The sequence below is a fragment of the Schistocerca americana genome, chromosome 2, assembly GCF_021461395.2.
Source record: "Schistocerca americana isolate TAMUIC-IGC-003095 chromosome 2, iqSchAmer2.1, whole genome shotgun sequence".
NCBI classification, from domain to species: domain Eukaryota; kingdom Metazoa; phylum Arthropoda; class Insecta; order Orthoptera; family Acrididae; genus Schistocerca; species Schistocerca americana.
Window position 1 is genome coordinate 1,001,748,363 of NC_060120.1, and position 22,167 is coordinate 1,001,770,529.

The window sequence follows — 22,167 nt, forward strand, 5'->3', positions numbered from 1 at the left end:
ATATAAGCAAACAATTTAAATAATTTAAAAATAATGATAACTTGCCAAATAGCAAAGGCACTGAGTCATCTGAACGCACATCAACAAGACCAAGAACTTTGCTAGCTTTTGGACAATTTTTTTTTTGAGCTATATGGTATACATATGGCCACAAGCTATGAGCCTTTTGCCAACTCAACACATATGCTATTTAGTGAGCTGTTATCTTTATTCTTTAAATTATTCACAGTCCACCGGGAATTTCAATTACCATAAGAAACCAATTTTTCTGTCAAAGTTATGGTATGCATTTCCCATCTGTTTTAGTAAATATTGATTTGACAATTTCTGAAGTAACATTCTGTAAAATACAAATATGGTATGGAAAGTTCTGATAGAATGTACATCATTCAGGAGTGAGGATAGCAGCTCGCTGAATAATAGACGCATAAAGGCGTTGACAGGCACACAAAACAGAATGAAAATAGACAGCTCACATTCGGACAAATCGTGTGTGTGTGTGTGTGTGTGTGTGTGTGTGTGATTAATTGCATTCTGTAAAATATTCTGAACTGTTGCAAACAAACATGATAAGGATATCCCATTCTGAGAAGATGGGCATGTGCTACAAGGGCCATGTTCAGATCACACACAATACAGGTTCGGACACAGTTTTGTCAATATTTTTAACTCTTTGGCAAGAGAATTTATTTATTTATTTATTTATTTATTTACTTTGCACACCTTAAGAGCTATGAGCATTTGTTCAGTTAGAAGAGATGTGCTCCACAGTAGTGAAGATGAACAAGTGCTCATATATCTCTTAACTCGATTTTGTTAAATTTCATCATAAAAGCACAGAAGGCTGAGAAATTCTTAACACCAAGCGTTCTAACTGAAAGCAATTTTCCTGCATGCACATATTTTATGCCAATTATGGTTTACCTTCATGAACACCTTTCTCTTCGTGGTTGATTTTGACACATACCACATGTGCTATAACACTATATGAAACATATCTTGTTGTCAGAAAGAGAGAAAAAGAAATATCTATGGCAGCTGTGGAATGTACATAAACTAGGAGTAGTCCCTATGAGGATATACAGAGACCATCTTTTTCATTGCATTTCGGAAGCCTCAAGTTATACAATTTAGATAGCTAAACTGAAAAAATACAATAAAAAGATTTTAATTGTGTAACATTTCTGGTCATTTTTTCATCTTCAAAAAAGAGTAATATATGTTGTGAGAAAAAACATATAGAATACAAAAAATACAATACGTACAGATGATCAAACATGTCTCATAAAAGTTCACAGATGCCTATGCTGATCTATAACTTTCACAACAGTTTACATCCTCTTGCCTAAGAATAAAAAAATATTGTAAAAAGTGTGATCATAGCTGTGTGCTCTGAGTGTTACCTATACATTTAAATGCAGGCCTCATACCACTTGCCAACCACAACAGTTAGTGTGGGCTTTTCTAATTATGTACATTTGTGACATTAAAATGACCAATTCTTTGATTTCTTAGAAACTATTAGATTGCAGATCTGATAGGTATAAATAAAATTTCCTAATTGTTGTGTGTTCTAACAATTCCATCTGATCCAAAATTGATTGCATGTAATGGCACAGGCATTGTAACCTAAACATTTTCACAGGGGCAACTTTTGAGGGCTCCTAAACTAGTATCTCACAAATGCTCAAAACTGATGGGTTGCAAGGTCCGGCTCCTCCTTGTTAATCAGAAACAGCAGAATAAGGTTGGCAAACATAGTAACTAAAATGGAATGTTCAAAATCTTTGGCTGTGAATATTGATGAGGAACTGAAATGGATGCCTTAAATTACAGTTTTTAAATAATTTGATGAGGGCTAGTGAGACAGAACGATAGAGAAGCTATCTGTGGTCTCCTAAGAAAGTCGTTCTCGATTTTGAATGTCCTAGCAAACTTAATTCAGGACAGCCAGATGAGGATTCGAAATAGACTATCTGATGACAAACTACACAGCTAACCCGTGTGCCCTATCACCTTCTTTCAATTAACGTACCTGAGTAGAATAAAGAAATGAATACCACTCGTCAGTTAAACATGGGGTCCTGAAGAACCATCTAAAAATGCAGCAATGACAATCTGCACAGGTGCCTTTTTTCCTCTGACTTATTTTGTATCATGCTTTACAAATGTAGCCCAATATGTGGGATAAATCATTTGAATGGAAAAACTGTAGTTTCACACTAACTTCTGTATTTTTACCACTTCTGCCAAACTGCTTTACACTGACAACCTCTTCCTATGGTACAGTCATGATTTACAACATTTCATGTCAATAAGGACAGTTCCTTACTGACACTGTCTCTACCCCACTGTGTCACATTTAATTTACAAGTACTGATCATATTGTTGTCGCTGCAAACTATTTTTGATTTTCAAATATAAAATAACAAGGAGTGGACTAACAAAATCAACAATTAGTACAGCATTAGCATATTCAAAATAGAAACAAATTTTTAAAAAATTATGCACAAAAGTAACTTCCAAAATAAGGATAAAATTGGTATTAAAAACATTTACAAAACATTTAACTACAAATACATTTGGTGAAATGTCGATGTTTCCTTAATGCCTCTAATTTCACACAGCATCACAGCATGCAGGGGCACATGCTTCCATGTTTTCTAGTGTTAATTCAAAAGCAATGGAAAATATATATGTTAGAAAATGCTTTCCTTGATGGAATATCAATGGAGTCAAAATATAACAGAAACCTTAACATTAAGTTCATCCGGCCTGAAACCGAGTAAGTCGAGAAACTCGGCCCTTGGGTTGCTCTCAAAACTAGCCCGAAGGAAGCTCCATACAGCCCTCTCATGTGCCGTGCTGCTGCTGGCCACTTTGGTCCTACAGTAGTCCACAAATTGCCCATACTGCAGAGCAGCCTCCAACTGGTTGGAACGAGCTACAATCTCTGGCTCTGTCACCACCCGGCACAGGTACACAACACGTGACTGTTGCACTGGCTGCTGCTGTTGCTGCTGGGCTGGAAGAGCTTCATTTGCAAATGTGACCAATTTACCTCCAAACTGAAACAGAAGTGCACCAAAAACAATAATTTTTTTCTATTTTACTCATACATGGTTATCTATGTCCAACTTAAGTAAAGTATCAAATGTCTATTTTCAGTTATCTTAAAGTAATTCTTGACTTGTCATTCACAAATTTGGTAAGTATGGTCAACACTGTCTGATAGCTAAATTCCTATGGAGTACACAGCAAATAACACTTAGTATAGGGCGCATTATAGTTCTTTCATTTGTCATTTGTACTACAACAAATTATGAAGAAAATAATCACATTCTTCAGCTGCCCAAAAAAAAAAAAAAAAAAAAAAAAGTTCAAATGGCTCTGAGCACTATGGGACTTAACAGCTGAGGTCATCAGTCCCCTAGAACTTAGAAATACTTAAACCTAACTAACCTAAGGATATCACACATATTCATGCATGAGGCAGGATTCGACCTGCGACAGTAGCAGTCACACGGTTCCAGACTGACGCACCTAAACCGCTCGGGCATGGCAGCCGGCTTCAGCTAACAAATCAATCACTTATTTTCATGGTGTCAAAAATGAAACCACATATAGATATGTTTTCTGCAGACAGAAATTGCTGTGTAGTTGCTCATGACTGTGTGTGTTATCAGCAAGATGCGACAGTAGCAGTCACACGGTTCCAGACTGACGCACCTAAACCGCTCGGGCATGGCAGCCGGCTTCAGCTAACAAATCAATCACTTATTTTCATGGTGTCAAAAATGAAACCACATATAGATATGTTTTCTGCAGACAGAAATTGCTGTGTAGTTGCTCATGACTGTGTGTGTTATCAGCAAGATAAATATTCTCCTTGATACAGTACTAGTGACGAAAACCACATCTCAGACAGATGACATTTTCACACTGAGCAACATACGTAACCTGCTACTCTATTTTATGTCATTCACTACGTAGTGCAGTGTAATGTAACATAGGACAAGTCACAGCAAAATGTTTCAATACTCATCAGGTGTGGTACTTCTCTACATTTGCTCAGATATTAACCACATAACAAATTTTACTGAAGAGGTAGGTTTTGCAATTGCCCTCACCACAAAAGAAAAAAAGAATCATTTAAAATCTGGCCTTATGAAATGTGTGTGCGAGAAACACCACTCAATGGTGGGTCCTCTACTCGAGAAAAATCAGATGGCAATTACCTATGGAGAGTCTGATGAAGGCCATTTCATCTCATCTCAGTGTTCAGGAGGGATAAATTCAGAATCAGATTCTGAAATCAATAACTGCAGCTTGTCACTGCTCCCAACTTAAAACTCACAATAAATCTGCAAATCAGCTTGTAAACTCACAACTGAACAAGCAAAGCCTGTACAATGAGGAGGAGGATGTGTTCAGAAGAACCATTCAATAAGCCATCCAAGGTTAAAATGACTAATAGCATCTCAGGCAAACTTCAGATTAAAAGAAAGGCATTTATCACGGGATATTTGAACAACAACGTCTGTTTAAGTGCTTCTTGCTAGGTTCGGTTACCAAGAGCAGACGAAACCTCATGATCTCTCTAAAAGAGATGAGGGGTACACTTTTATTCTCCTCCTCCTCCTCCATCTCCTCCTTTCTTCCTTACAGAAGCACGCCCGAAACAAACATCTTTATTATGTCTTTTCCAAGATATTTGTCTATGCAGATGGTAACTTCAGCTGTTACCCTCTGAATGAATCCTTTGAACAAGACAGGAGAAAATGAACAGCCCTGTATCTTTAGCCTTCTTTAGTCTTTGCTAAAGAATCAATCATAAGGCAGGTATTGGTTCTCATGTGTCTACACCTCTTCTAAAGCCAAACTGGTTGTCCATGAATGATACTGCATCTATCATGCCTTCAGTCCTCCCTAGAATGATAGAAGTCAAGATCTTGGAGGTGTGAGTTACCAAACATGGCTGTATTACATGCACATTTATTTGCAGATGCCTTCTTTGGTATTGGAACTGTAAGAACTTTTTTTAAATTATATTGGGAGCTTCCTGGTTTTATACAACTTGTATGAGTTGGAACAGTTCTCCATGTAGCTGTTTTCCAGTAGCCTTGAAGATTTCTGCTGGTATATAATCAACCCCAGTAGCTTTCCCAGATTTTAACTGTCCATGACTGCAAGGTCACACTCTTTGTGCAAGATATAATCTCCCTCTTCCTCCAGATCAACTTCCTCAGTGTTCTCCAGCTGTAGATCTTCATTATTTCCTGCATATCAATTTTCAAAGTATTATTGTCATCTTTATACTGCATCTTTCTGCTCATATAATACAAGAGTAGTTCAATAAGACCTTAGAACATCCAAGAGACACCACTCACAGTATCGAAATGATTTGGTGGTAATAAGCATCATCTGTTGCTTCAGGGCAAATGAAGTTGAAGCCGTATCCATCACTTAGTTTCATTGTTCCTATCAATTGAAGCAACAAGCTAGTGTTTATTTCTCAACATGGAAAAAGTGAGTTTCAAGCAGTAATTAAACATTTCTATTTACAAGAATTAACATTGAAAGAGGTCAAAACTGAGTTGGATGAAGTTCACGGCACATCAGCTCCTGTGTTTGTAACTATTTACAATTACATGAATGAGTTTAAATGTGGCCGCACATTCACAAAAGATGAACATTGTTCAGGACATACAGTGGAAGTTACCACCCCCAAAATAGTTGACAACCTCTACAATATGGTTTTGCCTGATCGACAAATCAAAGTGCACGAAATAGTTAAGGCCACAGGCCTATGGCAAGGTACAGAGTTTTCAAATCTGCACAGAAAAATTTGGTGTGAGAAAAATCTCAGCAAGATGAGTGCAATATTAGCTCTCAGTGGAGATTAAACACAACCGTGCTTTCCACGCTGAGGGCTTTTTGAAACTTTTCCATCACAATCCTGCCAAGTTTCTATGTCAGTATGTAACTGTGGACAAAATATGGATACACTACTATACTCCAAAGACTTAAGGTAGAATCAAAACAGTGGGTTTTTGGGGGCAAACAGGCTCCGATGAAAGCAAAGATGGGGAAATTGATCAAGCAAGGTGATGGCCACAGTTCAGAGGGATGCACACAGAATCATCCATGTCAATTACTTGAAAAAGGAACAAATAATAACTGGAGAGTTTAGTGCATCATTATTGCAAAGGTTCGGGTTAAACCATCCTCATTTGAAAAAGAAAATCATCATCTTCCATCATGACAATGTCCCAGTGCACAGCTGTACAGTTTTGATGGCAGTCACATTGAACTGAGAGGTCACTGCCCACATATGCCTATTTTGCAGACCTTACAAGATCCTACTTTTGCAGATGGCTTAAAGAAGTTGGGACAATGCTTGGAAAATTGTACAGAGTTAAACGAGTTTATGCTGAAATTTTTTTTTTAAAAATCCCAAAATAATCAGTTTTTCTATCTTTTTATAAGAATTTGCTGAATGACTCTCATACTATTCCATATTCATTTTGGACTCCACTGCATTTTATTCATCTACTTTCAGAGAAATGCGAAACTGATTTATAGGCACATTTCAGCTTCCCTACTTTAATTACTTCATTCGCATTTTTTGCATTGATCCTCCAACACTTACAGGATCTATACATGGTAGCAGTTCACTATTTGCTTCAGTATCATCCCAACAAAGCTACTGAAGTTAACACTAAGATCTTGCTTCAGTTTTATGATGGTTTCTTCCCAGAGTTGGGCAACTGATATGGTTAAATGAAGGTAACTAGAATTTTTCTTAAATTCTGTCATGAGGTGCCTTACCATGTTCTAAAAAGTCTTGCTATAACTGTATGTTGTGTGCTGACAATGCAGAATCCACTTCCAGCATGAAGGAGTAAGAGTTGTATGCTTGGGCCATGCTGAGCCAAAGTCTCAGGTGCCCTGCTCCATTCCCACCTGGCACTGATGGACTGTTAGATGTTGAATTGCTTTGGCAATAATTCCAGAAAAAATAGCCATTGCCTACTACACTGTCCCCTAGGCGGGTCTGGGGACTGACATTCTACATTACAATGCTAATCTAATACCTTGCCTGAAATCTTAAGAGTGATTTCCAATACAACAGCAAACACACTATGCCACAATTTATTGATATCAACAACTCTCATCCTTCCCTACATCTCAGCTACAGAGTGAGAATAAGGGTGAGAATTATGGTGGTTAGGCACTGTATAAGAATCATAAAAGAAGGTTGTATACATGGAAGAATCCTGGAGATACTAGAAGGTATCAGATAGATTATATAATGGTAAGACAGAGATTTAGGAACCAGGTTTTAAATTGTAAGACATTTCCAGGGGCAGATATGGACTCTGCCCACAATCTATTGGTTATGAACTGTAGATTAAAGCTGAAGAAACTGCACAAAGGTGGGAATTTAAGGAGGTGGGACCTGGACAAACTGACTAAACCAGAGGTTGTACAGAGTTCCAGGGAGAGCATAAGGGAACAACTGACAGGAATGGGGGAAAGAAGTACAGTAGAAGAAGGATGGATAGCTCTGAGGGATGAAATAGTGAAGGCAGCAAGGGATCAAGTAGGTAAAAAGACAAGGGCTAGTAGAAATCCTTGGGTAACAGAAGATATTGAATTTAATTGATGAAAGGAGAAAATATAAAAATGCAGTAAATGAAGCAGGCAAAAAGGAATACAAACGTCTCAAAAATGAGATTGACATGAAGTGCAAATTGGCTAGGCATGGATGGCTAGAGGACAAATTTAAGGATGTAGAGGCTTATCTCACCAGGGGTAAGATAGATACCGCCTACAGGAAAATTAAAGACACCTTTGGAGAAAAGAGAGCCACTTGTATGAATATCAAGAGCTCAGATGGAAACCCAGTTCTAAGCAAAGAAGAGAAAGCAGAAAGGTGGAAGGAGTATATAGAGGTTCTATACAAGGGCGATGTACTTGAGGACAATATTATGGAAATGGAAGAGGATGTAGATGAAGATGAAATGGGAGATATAATACTGCGCTAAGAGTCTGACAGAGCATTGAAAAACCTAAGTCGAAGCAAGGCCCCGGGAGTAGACTACATTCCATTAGAACTACTGATAGCCTTGGGAGAGCCAGTCCTGACAAGATGTATCTGGTGAGCAAGATGTATGAGACAGGCGAGATACCATCAGACTTCAAGAAGAATATAATAATTCCAATCCCAACGAAAGCAGTTGTTGACAGATGTGAAAATTATCGAAATATCAGTTTAATAAGTCACAGCTGCAAAATACTAACACGAATTCTTTACAGACGAATGGAAAAACTGGTAGAAGCCGACCTCGGGGAAGATCAGTTTGGATTCCGTAGAAATGCTGGAACACGTGAGGCAATACTGACCCTATGACTTATCTTAGAAAATAGATTAAGGACAGGCAAACCTACGTTTCTAGCATTTGTAGACTTAGAGAAAGCTTTTGACAATGGTTACTGGAATACTCTCTTTCAAATTCTAAAAGTGGCAGGGGTAAAATACAGGGAGCGAAAGGCTATTTACAATTTGTACAGAAACCAGATGGCAGTTATAAGAGTCGAGGGGCATGAAAGGGAAGCAGTGGTTGGGAAAGGAGTGAGACAGGGTTGTAGCCTCTCCCCGATGTTATTCAATCTGTATATTGAGCAAGCAGTAAAGGAAACAAAAGAAAAATTTGGAGTACGAATTAAAATCCATAGAGAAGAAATAAAAACTTTTGAGGTTTGCTGATGACATTGTAATTCTGTCAGAGACAGCAAAGGACTTGGAAGAGCAGTTGAACGGAATGGACAGTGTCTTGAAAGGAGGATATAAGATGAGCACCAACAAAAGCAAAACAAGGGTAATGGAATGTAGTCAAATTAAGTCGGGTGATGCTGAGGGAATTAGATTAGGAAATGAGACACTTAAAGTAGTAAAGGAGGTTTGCTATTTGGGGAATAAAATAACTGATGATTGTCGAAGTAGAGAGGATATAAAATGTAGACTGGCAATGGCAAGGAAAGTGATTCTGAAGAAGAGAAATTTGTTAACATTGAGTATAGATTTAAATGTCAGGAAGTCATTTCTGAAAGTATTTGTATGGAGTGTAGCCATGTATCGAAGTGAAACATGGATGATAAATTTTTTGGACAAGAAGAGAATGGAAGCTTTCGAAATGTGGTGCTACAGAAGAAAGCTGAAGTTTAGATGGATAGATCACATAACTAATGAGGAGGTATTGAATAGAATTGGGGAAAAGAGGAGTTTGTGGCACAACTTGACAAGAAGAAGGGACCGGTTGATAGGACATGTTCTGAGTCATCAAGGGATCACAAATTTAGCATTGTAGGGCAGCGCGGAGGGTAAAAATCGTAGAGGGAGACCAAGAGATGAATACACTAAGCAGATTCAGAAGGATGTAGGTTGCAGTAAGTACTGGGAGATGAAGAAGCTTGCACAGGATAGAGTAGCATGGAGAGCTGCATCAAACCAGTCAAATTTTAGACTGGTCAAACTGGTAGGAGTTTCAATGTATAATACTGAGAACATGTCGATGCTCTCAAGCTCAACAACCCAAATAAATCAACCTTCACTGCTCACTTGGTCAAACACAGAAAACACAGAGATGAGCATTGAAGAATACTTAGAAATATTACATTTTGCAGAAAAAGGAGTACAAATTGATTTGTTAGAATAATTAGAAACTACAACCACACTCACTGTAAACCTGACCATGTCCTGAATGATCAACAAGAATAAAGAAACAAAATGTACCTCCAAAATTTCAAACTACTCATAATTTGAAGTGACAGAAAAAAAAATTATGGAGAAAATATTCTTCAGTGGCCATTACCAGCAGCTTTCAAACTTAAAAAATTAAGCGTACGGCTTTAAAATGATCTTACTACAAATAACTATCTTTGCAGTAGGTCCGTAAGTTTACCATATCTGTACACATACATTCTTTGGCACATCAAATCACCAGCAAATGTAAACAAAGGTAGCTCTTCTTTTGTATTTAGTTTATCTCATGGATTAGCATGGATCAAAACTGAGAATCAAACTTATCTCTTATATAACATGTAAAGGACATGGAGCACAGTCTTAGATCAGGGAAGGAAGGAGAAGGAAATTATCTGTGCCCTTTCGAAGAAACCATCCAGGCATTTGCCTTAAGCAATTTTGGGAAACCACGGAAAACCTAAATCAGGAGGGCTGGATACGGGTTTGAACCATCGTCATCCCAAATGCGAGTCCAGTGTGCTAAACACTGCACTACCCCACTCAGTAGGTGTAAAGGAGAGATTTTCATGAATTAAGTACAAGTTCACTGTACAGAGCTTATATACAATGTAAAACCATTTGTAAATTATGTAATCAATAAAACTTCGTTACACTTTAGGACACAATGTAAGCCTTGCCAAGAAATCAACACTACCATCTGACAATGGGCTCAGACCTGGAACTAGTAATGGTACAGTAAAATCATTTCCAAAAAAAGTTGTGGCCTGTTGCTGTATTTCCTACCATGTAATTCATGAAAACAGCTGTGGTGTTCTCTAACCATAATGGATAAAAATGTGTGAAAAGAAAATTAAGACTAAGAAGATGGAGGAAACAATGATAAAGATTGAAGAAAATGGGCCAAATGACATAACAATAATTCAAATTTTGCTGACGATGTCACACTAATGGCCAACAGCATGGACGAGGCTATTCTACAGTATTGTAGCAAAAACCGGCTTGAGGGTCAACATACAGAAGACTGAGCTCATCACCAGTATCAAGTAGGCTGCTTCTACAATCCCACTAGGAAACAATACTATCTGTAAAGTTCCTGCAGTCAAGTACTTGGGAGAATGGATCTCAGCAAGTGAGACCATAGAAGCCAGGTGCACCAAGTTAGAGAGGGCCTGTCATTCCTGTAAGAACATCTATACCTCCAAGTACCTATCCAAGAACATAAAGCTGAAGCACTACGACTCGATAGTAAAACCCTCTGCACTCTATGCCTCTGAGTGCCTCTCTCGATGAATCGAAAGGGCCCACTCAGGAAACTAGAACTTAAAGAGAGGAAGATCCTGAGGAGAATACTAGGACCCATAAGAGAGGAAGACGGTACCTACAGAATCAGGCAAAATAACGAGCTCTACGAAGATCAGGAAGACATAGTCACAGGTATGAGGAAAAGGCGGCTGACCTTCTATGAGCACATGACCCACCTGAATCATCCAGGTTCACCAACAGGATCCTCACAGTGACAAGTAGGGGGACAGCGTTCAAAGCCAAGTGCATCGTCTCTGTTAAATCGGACTTAGAGGAACTGCACATCCCATTAAAAACAACTGAGAACCAAACTCAATACTGGCAGGCCATCCTGCAGGTAGTCTTCCCACTGTCTCTCTCAAGCAAGAAGTGTACACGCACCACCAGGCCTAAGGGGACTGATGAGAGGAAGCAGGCTCACAGCCAGAAGATGAAGGCCAAGGGAAAGCAGAAAACCCTAGCTGAGAGTTAAGATGAACCCCATGGTCCCTAGTAGGCCAAAACAAAAAGAAAAGAAGTCATTGAAATTTACACAATCAAACCCTCCTACACAGATACAGAAGTATAAGACATGTATATAGTATTACTAGAAGTAGAATGAACGTTCCATTGAGGATAAAACCATTAAAGACAGAGCACCAACTAACACTGCGCGAGAATCGAAGACCCAGTAGGCTTGTTCTCAATGGAATCATCCCAGAATTCACTGTAAGATATTTGGGAAATCATCGACATTCAGTCTAGGTGGATGAAAAGTAAAATGAAAGAAGAAGAAAAATAGATAGAAGGAGAATAGAAACTCACAATCATGTGAGAAAAAAATGAAGCAGTGGGAAAAGATAAGAGATGGTTATACTCTGGAAGAACTTGCCCTTGGAAATCAAGGCATACTGGTGTAACACTAGAATATAGGAACAGCAACTGGCTATAAAAAATAGTAGCTAAGTGATGTTTAGTCGCTACATGGGTAAATATCAGACAACATATCCAAAGAACAGATGTACACTCATAGGCCAACCCAACACTGAGGCTCACAGAGGCTTGGAGAACATGTGACACATTTCTGCATTGTCTACGTACACAAGTTGGTGACTGTGGAGCATAGCATCTTCAAGGAACAGACATTCAACTTCCGAGACACAAAGATGCTCTATTGTGCCAGGGCTTTCTGGGATTCTCTAATCACAGAAGCAGTAAAAATAAAGAGTGCATGACATGTGGCCAATCCTCTACCATTTGGAACTTCCACTTCAGAGTTTTTACCATTGGCCCTTCTAGTGTGATTCTGAGAGAAGGAAGATAAAACCCAAACCAGATAAATAGCAGCATCCAACAAGATCCAGACATTAGGTCAGATGAAAAGCAAGAAGCTTGTTGAAACTTCATTCTGACATGAAGATATTACTCAGTTGTTATCCTTTGTTGGTCCTAGGGACTTCTGGATTTTTTTATACCTCTGGTAATGTGGCAATGATTTGTATATTTGCAACATGCCTTACATCAGCCAGTTCAAATACTGAGGGAAGGCAAAGGCATACCATCACCAATAAAGCATTGTGGATTTTCAAATTGAGTGCTGAGAACAGCTTTAAATAGAAAGCACAATCACATGTTACGCTGATTCACATTTGATTTCAATCAATTCAAAACATATCACAAACTTTAAAAAAAGGTACTAATGATGACATGCATCCGATCTGCAAATAATTTCAAAAAGGTCACAACTGAGGGACTACATTCCAATAGTAGCAAGTACGGAAACAAAAAATAGCTGGAAATCAATTAAGAAAGCCGTTAGGAAAACAGAAGACACGCCATTCTTACATAGCTGACAGTCTGCTAGTTGGTGCCCGTTTAACATTCCAAATACAAAATCAAGAGTTCAGATCCATAGCATGCTGTTGGTGGGATATGCATGGTCAGCAGTGTTACATTTTGACAAATAAAGGCGATATGACACTTGCCCTTATCCTTTTCCGAGAACGGACCCCGTTACAATTTCCATTCATTCTCATTTGCTGTTTACTTTCCCTACAGCATTGTTTTGTCTTTACACTAAGTCACTTTTTTCTTACTTTTGACTATTTGACACTTTTTCTATTAGTGCTTCTGCCTTAGGGCCCTACTAAAAACCTCTCTTTCTGCCACTTCTTATTCTGCTTGTGTGTTGGATATATATTTCTTTTAACTTCTCAGATCCAGTTTGTTGTCAATTTACTTTCCCAGAGATTCTCTTTCCTTGGCCTGTTTGCATTTATCATGTACAAATGCCCACAAGATACCACATATGCACGAATATAGGCTGTGTACAAATGTAGGCCATACCTAAACTTTTGACACAAGATTACAGTAAAAAGTAAATCTCTAATTTATGCCATACTACTAAATTGACCTCCAATTACAAGGTATTACTACTAAGTACATGATGCAGACACTATATTATGTTGGCACCCAACTTAACAATTGAGCAACTTCAAGTTATCAGCTATGAATTATGCAAAGGGGCATGGGAAATAGGAAGCTGAATGTAGATTTCATGTAGATGACCAAAACATTTGTCAATGGTATACAGTTCAAAAAGTTGGTGTACATTGCGAGGGCAAAACTGCAAGTACCCAGATGCAAAAAAAAAGAATTTGCTTGATTCTGTAGTTCAAAACAGGAAATATGGTTATGCTGCCACAACTGAAATGATTCAAATTGAAGGCTCCAAAATAGCACATACCAGTACAATAAACATTTCACCAATGGTATTTAAAGTTTTGGATGGATGGGTCTGACACTTTATGCAACAAAATGACCTATCTGTTCATTGCAGAACTACAACTGCGCAAAACCTGCCTCAAGGTTACAAAAATAGTTTCTTATCTTTCCAGTGTTATGTGGTGAGCTTTGATGCAGAAGTTATTTATATCTCGAAATAGGGAATTCAGACGAAGCATCACTGGTCTATTTTGATATGCCAAACAGCAGTAAACTAAGTAAAGTGGCAGAGTATAGTGGGCAAATACATACATGTGGCACTGAAATGCATACATGTGATGCTGAAAAGCACTGCCGCAGTGGTTTCTTTTTTCAAGGATAGTTACTGTATTTGCAAACAATGTACAGGTTTTTCTGCTATTTTCTTCATATGTCTTTGATGGTTCATAAAAATAACTACAGTAACTTGCAATGGTATTAATTTCAACCCACAAGATAGGTGAACATGTTATTCTGCAATTGACAATTTATGATCTGAAAGGGGAAAAATCTATTATACGTCGCACCATAATTTTTCGAGCCAAAATTTACGAAAAAAAGTGCTGCCTATATTCGCACAAATACTATATCAGTCTTCTTTTCCTTATTGGTTTGTATTTTGACATTTTGCAATTCCTCCTTAATTTTGCGGCTTCTTTGCTTCATATTGGACCTAAAAGTTTCCATGTGATTCTTCTCTTTATCATTCCTAGTTTACCTAATGTACACTTCAGTAACAGGCATTCACTTGAGTAAAAGCATTCCATTTTCACAGTCATATTCCATACTCTCTTTCTCTTTGTGTATCTGTTTTCTTGAATTCTTTCTCCTAGATGTCTGAACAGTGCCTGTCTATTTGACATACGTGTCTCTGTGAAAATGTTGGTGTAATTTTATGTAAAGGATAATTTGGTTTTCTCCTTACTTTCTAATAAGTGTAATGTACCAGAGCCATTACTTTGGCCATTTTATGAATGACAAGAAGAGTTATTCCTTCTCATGAATGCATATGCCTATCACTTGATAATGAATATAGTGCCCAAAATAGTCACAGTTCACAATAAAGTTTACAACTTGGCCAGAAAGATCATAAATCCATATTTTATGGCTGCAGTATTCATAATGGATAAATCATTTCAAAAACTGAGTAAAATTGGTAAATGAAATACAAGGGAGTGTTTGTAGCTCATATACAACATCAGGGAGAGCTTGACATATTATCTCATTAAGTGGCTAGCTGTGGTCGGAGTATCCTGGAGAAGAACCATACCACACACAGAATTTAATGATGAAATCAATTACAAATGGTGATCTATCCATATGACTTACCCCAAAAGAAGCACCCACAGGTCTTCTCAGCCATTTTGGCGGTTTTCGTAAGTCAACAGTGACTTGCTGCTGAGCTGGCACTGGTGCCTGAACATATGCGTCCATCCCTGGAAATGAGTCTGCTATCTGTAAGAGAATACACAGCTTTATAAATGTAATTTCTCAGTGCTACACAAAGCCATTACAGACAACCTTCAAAATCAGTCAGGCATTTTTTTCTGTAATGATGAGAGTTGGAAGATTGCCTTAGCTTACCCATAACAGTACATTTAAAAAATGGTTTGTCTCTTATATTTAACTGTGTGTCAGATGTATTCATTCCCTTTTGAATAAGGTAGGTTCAAATTTGCCTCTACATGAGTAACATTTACTAACCTTGGTGCTGGTTTGCGCTTGCTGTGTACCTCCAGTGAGTGAGTACACACTTACATGTCCATCAAAACTAGAGCTTGCAATTAGTGCCGGATTCCTCGGACACCATGAAACATCAAAGTGCCACTGGTTTGTTGTTGCTATGTCACACACTACCTCACCACTCTGAAAAACCAAGTAAACACAGATTTTGAAGCAGATCTGCTGTATATCAGCAAAGACACATCACTCCTATTACTACTGATAATAATACATTTAGTATCTCATTAAGAATAAATAGAATGGACATATTAGGAGCTGTATAAAAATGGAAAAATTCATAGATAAATCCCAATCAATTCCAAAACTGCATAATGATTGCTGACAAGCAGACATGGAGTTTAGTTGAGAAACCAGCTACATGAAATTACACAAGGTTGACTACAGAAATTCTTTGCTGGGTTCATGATGCACAAATGGAAGATACATAGATATGATCAGGAAACAGCAAGATAAATATGAAGGTGAAAGACAGAATATCATAATGTCTGAAAATGCCATTTAGCCTATCCACAAACAGCAGAGAAATGAGCAATGATGATCTAAAAATCTGGATGTAGCAGTTCACAATATTTAGTCTGATGTTAATTTTGTTATGTTGCAGTATCAATATGCTGTATAGCACAGATACTAAGGAAACTTACTTGTCATATGTAAAACTCAAAAGAATAATTACTGATATAACCACAGAGAAATTTTCAATAAAATTAAGTTTATTTCAGTCGACACTCGCAAAATTGTTTAGTGCTTATACTGGTTTCGACTGTCTTACTCACTATCAATAGTCCATAAGTAATGCAGGCTGACGACTGTGCCAAAACATGCTAGGAGTCACCATTTCAATGAGTCACCTACCAGAGGACAATATTCATGGGCTACTAGCCTTTTACTTGCAGCATCAGTTGTGAATGCGAACAGCTCATATATTGTACACATCTCTTCCTCCCCCTTCTCTATCTCCATCTCTTCTTCCCACCTCTTCCTTTTCCATCTGCTCACTACCCCTCTCCATCTCCCAACTGCCTCCTACACCTCCCACTCCTATTCCCTCTACTCTCTGTTTATCTCCTCCTCCCCCTCTCTGAGAATCTTCTTCTTCCCTCTCTTCTCTGTCCATTTACTACTCCATCACCTCTCTTTGTCCATCTCTTCTTGCCTCCTCTCTTTGTCCATCACTTCAGCCCACACTCTCTGATCAATCTTCCTCCCCCTCCCCCCCCCCCCCCCCCTCTCTCTCTCTCTCTCTCTCTCTCTCTCTCTCTCTCTCTCTCTCTCTGACCATCAACCTCCTCTCCACTTCCTACTCACATCTCATCTGCAACCCCCTCTCTCTCTCTCTCTCTCTCTCTCTCTCTCTCTCTCTCTCTGACCATCAACCTCCTCTCCACTTCCTACTCACATCTCATCTGCAACCCCCCCCACCCTCCCCTCTCTCTCTGTCCTTCCTCATCCCTCTCTCTCTGTCTATTTCCTCTGGCCCCCTCTCTGTCCATCCCACCCTCCTTTACACTCCCCTTGTCCACCTCATCCTCCACCATCTCACGCTATACATTTTCTCTCATGCCCTCCATCTCATGAACCAGACCAATCCATATGGGCACCTATTGCACGACACACTAATATTGCCCCCACAGAGTGCCTCTGCCCCCCTCTCTGACAATCTCTTCCTCCCTCCTCTCTCTGTACATCTTCTCCTCCTCCTCCTCCTCCTATCTCTGACCGCACCCTCCTTGTCCCTATCTCTGTGTATCTCCTCCTTCCCCTTTCTCTGTTACATAATTCCCCTCTCCCGCAATCCATCTCCTCCCACTCCCTCTCTTCTCAGCCCTACCCAACCATAATGTGAAACCCCTGCAAAACATTGATATGGTAGGCCAAATATACACCAACACACCTGTTGCACATGGCAGCCTACACATCAGGGGCTTGAAAAATATTTTTTCCCCTGCAAATCAGGTCAATACGGCAGGCTGATACTATTCGCACATAAAACACCTGTCGTGCAGGGCAGCGTCCATGGTAGTGGCTGAAAAATCGTTTATCACCTTTATTTTGATTAAATGGGGCTCTCATGACTAGTGTCAGTAGCCATTCATTTACTTTTCTTTTCAGTTGCCAGTAACTACACATAAACAACAACATGGCTGGAAATTTGTTCTTGGAGCAAAGAAAGTGGATTTTAAAGTGTTACTGGAAATGTATAAACATGAAAGAAGTGCAGAGACAATGGCATTGTCACGTGTAACAATAACGAAATTATGCAACAAATTTGAGAGTGAAGGAAGTATACACGATCTGAAGAAGCAACAGTGTGGCAAAAAAAAATAAGTATTGGACAAAACAGTGGCAGGTGCAGCAGTACACACTTTCACAAAATCCCAAAAGTAGTCCATACAGAAAGCTGCTCATGAATCAGGTGTAAGTAAATCAAATGTTGACCACCCTTTCAAGCAAGCAAAGTGCTAACCCTATTTTCCTAAGTTGTTTCATGCAATGAATGAGAACAATGCGAATAGGCATGTCGAGTTTTCTGAATGGATTGGTCTTAATGAATACCTGACTGATGTCATTGTTTGGTCTGATGAGGTGACATTTAAACTGAATTGAACCATCAATTGCAATAACTGTCTGTGTTGGGCAGGAGAGAATCCCTACGTTAACCAAACTGGGTTGTCAGTGTGGTGTGGTGTGGTGTGGTGTGGTGTGTCTGTCAGAGAACTTTCAAGGCCATTCTTTTCTGAAGAAATAGTGACAGGTGTAAAGTACCTTACCATGTAGCAGCAACAAATTGTACTTTATGTTCACCAACTGTGCCAAGCTGAGGCAATAATTGGATGACATATTTATTGAGAGTTGGATTGGCCAAGGAGGAAGTGTTGAGTCTCCACCAAGATTTCTCGATCTAATGCTGTTAGACTTCTCTCTGGGGGGAATTCTGAAGGACAACATGTAAGAGACAAAGTAATGTATGCTGGATGAAATAAGAGGTGATTGCGACTGCCTGTGAATTCATCCCAGCACCTTGTGTAATACATGTGTGTTGATCTGTACTGCAGTGTTACAGAGCTGCGTTGCTGCCGATGGAGGAAATTTTGAACATATTTAACAGTAAAACATCATCAGTAATACCATGACCATCTATGCGACTTAAAATTTTGTAACTTTTGTTCGAGTTATTAAAGTTCAAACAGTGTAAACCACTTCATGGGTCACTCTGTGGTATACTAGCATTTTCTCCAAAGCTTTTCCCCCATACACATTTAACACACATATTGTACACATCTCCTCCTCCCCCTCTTTGTGTTCACTGCTTTCTTCTCCATCTTTCTCTCTTTCTCGCCTTCCTGCCTCTATCTATCCATCTCCTCTGGCCCCTCTTCCTCTTCCAAACAATATTCACCTGCCCCTGCATCTCCTCCTCTCCCCTCTATCTGCCATCTCCTCCTATCCCCACCTCTCTGTCCATCCCCTTCTCCCAACTCTATCTACTTCTCCTCCCCCCTCTTGCTGCCCGTTATCTCCTCCATCACTCTCTCTAACCTACACCTCCATCCCTGTCTTTACCCTCCCCTCTTTCCCCCTCTCTGTCTGTAACCTCCTGCTACCCCTCTCCATATCCACCTCCTCCTCCTCCATCCATCTCAACCCTCCCCAACTATGTCCATCCACACATACAGTCCCTGCAAAACAGGTCAGTAAAACCCACTGATACTGCCCCCACAACACACCTACCGTCCAGGGCGGCCTACACACTGTGGGCTGGAGAAACCATTTCTTGCTCCCCTTATTCACAGGTTGCCTTGCAAAGCAGATTGTTATGTCAGGCTGATACTGCTCTTATACAACATTCCTGTTGTGGAAGGCAGCTACATATCAGGGGCTGAAAAAAAATCATTTTTCCCATAACCCTGCTCTCATGGCAGCTAGCCGATTCTAATCCGCACAGTGCTGATACTTATGAAGGGTGTTGTTTGCTTGCAAAATTTGACTGAAATCAATCCAGATTATTGGGAGGAGTTACACACACACACACACACACACACACACACACACACACACACACACACACCAGATACACTTTGAAAAACTTTTATGGGTGTTGAAGGGTAGGTTCACTGACAAAAAAATTTCAATAATTTGCACCATTTATGACTGACTTTAATTAATTAATTAATTGAAGTTAGCCAACCAATTCATTGAATGCACAAATTCAAGTGGCCCACCAGAGATGGTGTCGCAAAATGAGTTCTTCATTTGGTTTCCTAAAACTAAACAAGATAGCAATACAAAATTTGGACATGGGACAGCAGTAAGAACCAAACCTGAGCCAAAGGCTGAGCAGTCTCGTGCAGTATTGTCTACACTACGAGAACAACTGACATTAATTTATCTGGCAAGCTGCTTGAATTTGCATGTGCAGCCACCTGACTGGATAATTTCAATGCTAATTAACCTTGATATATCACATAGGAGTGGAATTATGGACAAAAAACTTTTTTTTCCAGCCCCTGACGTGAGATTTTTAGGAGAAATTTACATGTGTATTGAAAGGATAAGCTAATGGGAAATGGAGATGGTGTATTTGTCGCAGTAGACAAGAAATTAAAACACACTGAGGTAGAAATTTAAGCTGTATGTGAGACTGTTTGTGCAAGACTCGGTATCAGGGGTGGGGTGAAATGATAACTGGATCCTCCTATCGTCCACCAGACTCATCTCCTGACTTGGATGTAAATTCCCCAATCATAATGTAATTATTGGTGGAGACTTTAATCATCCAAATATTAACCGGGAAAATTACCGTTTTGTTAGTGGTGGGGGGGGACACGATAAGACATCTTGTGAAACATTACTATATGCCTTTCTCTTGAAACAATCGCCAACAGATAGTTATGAACCCCCCTCAACATGGAAATATACTGAACCTAATGGAAACATACACACCTGACCTCTCTGAGGCTGTCCACATCTAAATTGATATCAGGGACCATTACGTGGTTGTGGCAACAATGATTACCAAAGTACGAATGACAACTAAAACAAGCAGAAAGGTATATATTTTGAGTAAACTAGCTAAACAATAAGTCAAACATGATGAGATATCTTTAACACAATGATCTCCGCACTGCCAAGCAGCATGGATTTTGAAAACATCAATCATGTGAAACCCAATTCCCACTTTCCTCACGACACACTGCAAGCTTTGGATCAAGCAGTCAGGTAGAAGTAGTTTTTCTTTGTTTAAAAAGGGCATTTGACTCAGTAACATACCTACACTTTTTGTCAAAAGCATGATCGTATGTGGTATTAAGTGAAATTTGTGACTGGATCAAGGACTTTTTGGTAGAGAGGATGCAGCATGTAATCTTGGATGGACAGTCATTGTCAGTTGTAGAAATAACTTCGGGGAAGTGTGCTGGGACCCTTGCTGTTCATGTTGTGTTTTAATGACCTCGTTGGAAATAGTAACCTCAGACTGTTGTAGATGATGCAGCTACCTATAACGAAGTAATATCAATGAGTCATCATTGGAATCAGCCCACTCATACAAATACCTTGGTATTTGTAGGTATGTGAAATGGAATTATCACATAGGTTCAATTGTGGGTAAAGCAGGTGGTAGACTTTGGTTTACTGGTATAATACAGGCCAAGTGCAATCAGTTTACAAATGACATTGCTTACAGATCACTCAAGTGACCAGATCTAGAATACTGTTCAAGTGTGTGGGACCAATACCAAGTAGGACTAATGGGGGATATTGACAGTACACAGGAAAGGGCAGCACCAATCGTCACAGGTTTCTTTGATCCATGAGAGTGAGTCACAGGGACTCTTAAGGAACTGAACTGGAAGAGTTTTGAAGATGGGTGTAAAATATCCCTAGAATGTCACGTAGGTCACATTGACCTCACTAAAAGGTTCCAGAAAATTTAGACTGTAGCTTGGCCCTTGAGACTTAGTGGAAGAGCCAGTGTGACCCTTAGGTTAAAATGTTTGAGGTGCCTACTATAGATGATTGATCAGTATAAGAACAGAAATCACATGGACAACTGCATGCTGATGGAGATTCAAGGAAAGTTTAGGTAGACAGCACGCTATATACATGCAAACTAGTCTCAATGACAACGATGAATGAGAAGAGAAATAACATACTTGCAAACATTTTAAGTGAAAATTATTTACAAAACAATGAGACTTCCTACATATATTATAATTCTAGAAATTCTGTTATTCTTTTTTCTGAAAATTTAACAAATTTCTTTGTACAAGCAGCTAATATACACAAAAAAGCAGCAGCTCAAATGTAATACCTACTGGAAGGGTGCTGTTTGGATTCCAGCACAATATGCGATTGTCTTTGCCGCAGCTAACAAGCAGATCAGGGTCCTGAGCACACCACGCAATTGACAACACTCCTCTGAAAAAGAAAATTACATGCTTATAATTACTAACATCTACGCATACTGGAAGCCCTCAGCTTCTTAGAAACATTGCAATATGATTCAGAAAGCTAAGCATAAGTGGTTTCTGGAAACTCAGAAGCACTTTCAAAAAGGCATAAAAAATAAACAGTTATGACTTACGACTAAAATGAAATTGAAACAATCGGGA

At 39.2% G+C, this 22,167-nt stretch overlaps 1 protein-coding gene across 6 annotated transcripts in view; it reads right to left on the minus strand.

The window, feature by feature from the left end:
• The window catches only part of LOC124596298 (protein transport protein Sec31A), a 162,359-nt gene that overhangs the window by 94,539 nt on the left and 45,653 nt on the right, over positions 1-22,167 (minus strand). For all 6 annotated transcript variants that reach the window (XM_047135400.1, XM_047135403.1, XM_047135402.1 and 3 more), the window contains exons 7-10: positions 21,871-21,973; positions 15,518-15,679; positions 15,143-15,268; positions 2,754-3,068 (exon numbers count right to left, since the gene is read on the minus strand). In XM_047135400.1, coding sequence (XP_046991356.1) covers positions 2,754-3,068; positions 15,143-15,268; positions 15,518-15,679; positions 21,871-21,973 — 706 coding nt within the window. The remainder of the gene's footprint in view (positions 1-2,753; positions 3,069-15,142; positions 15,269-15,517; positions 15,680-21,870; positions 21,974-22,167) is intronic.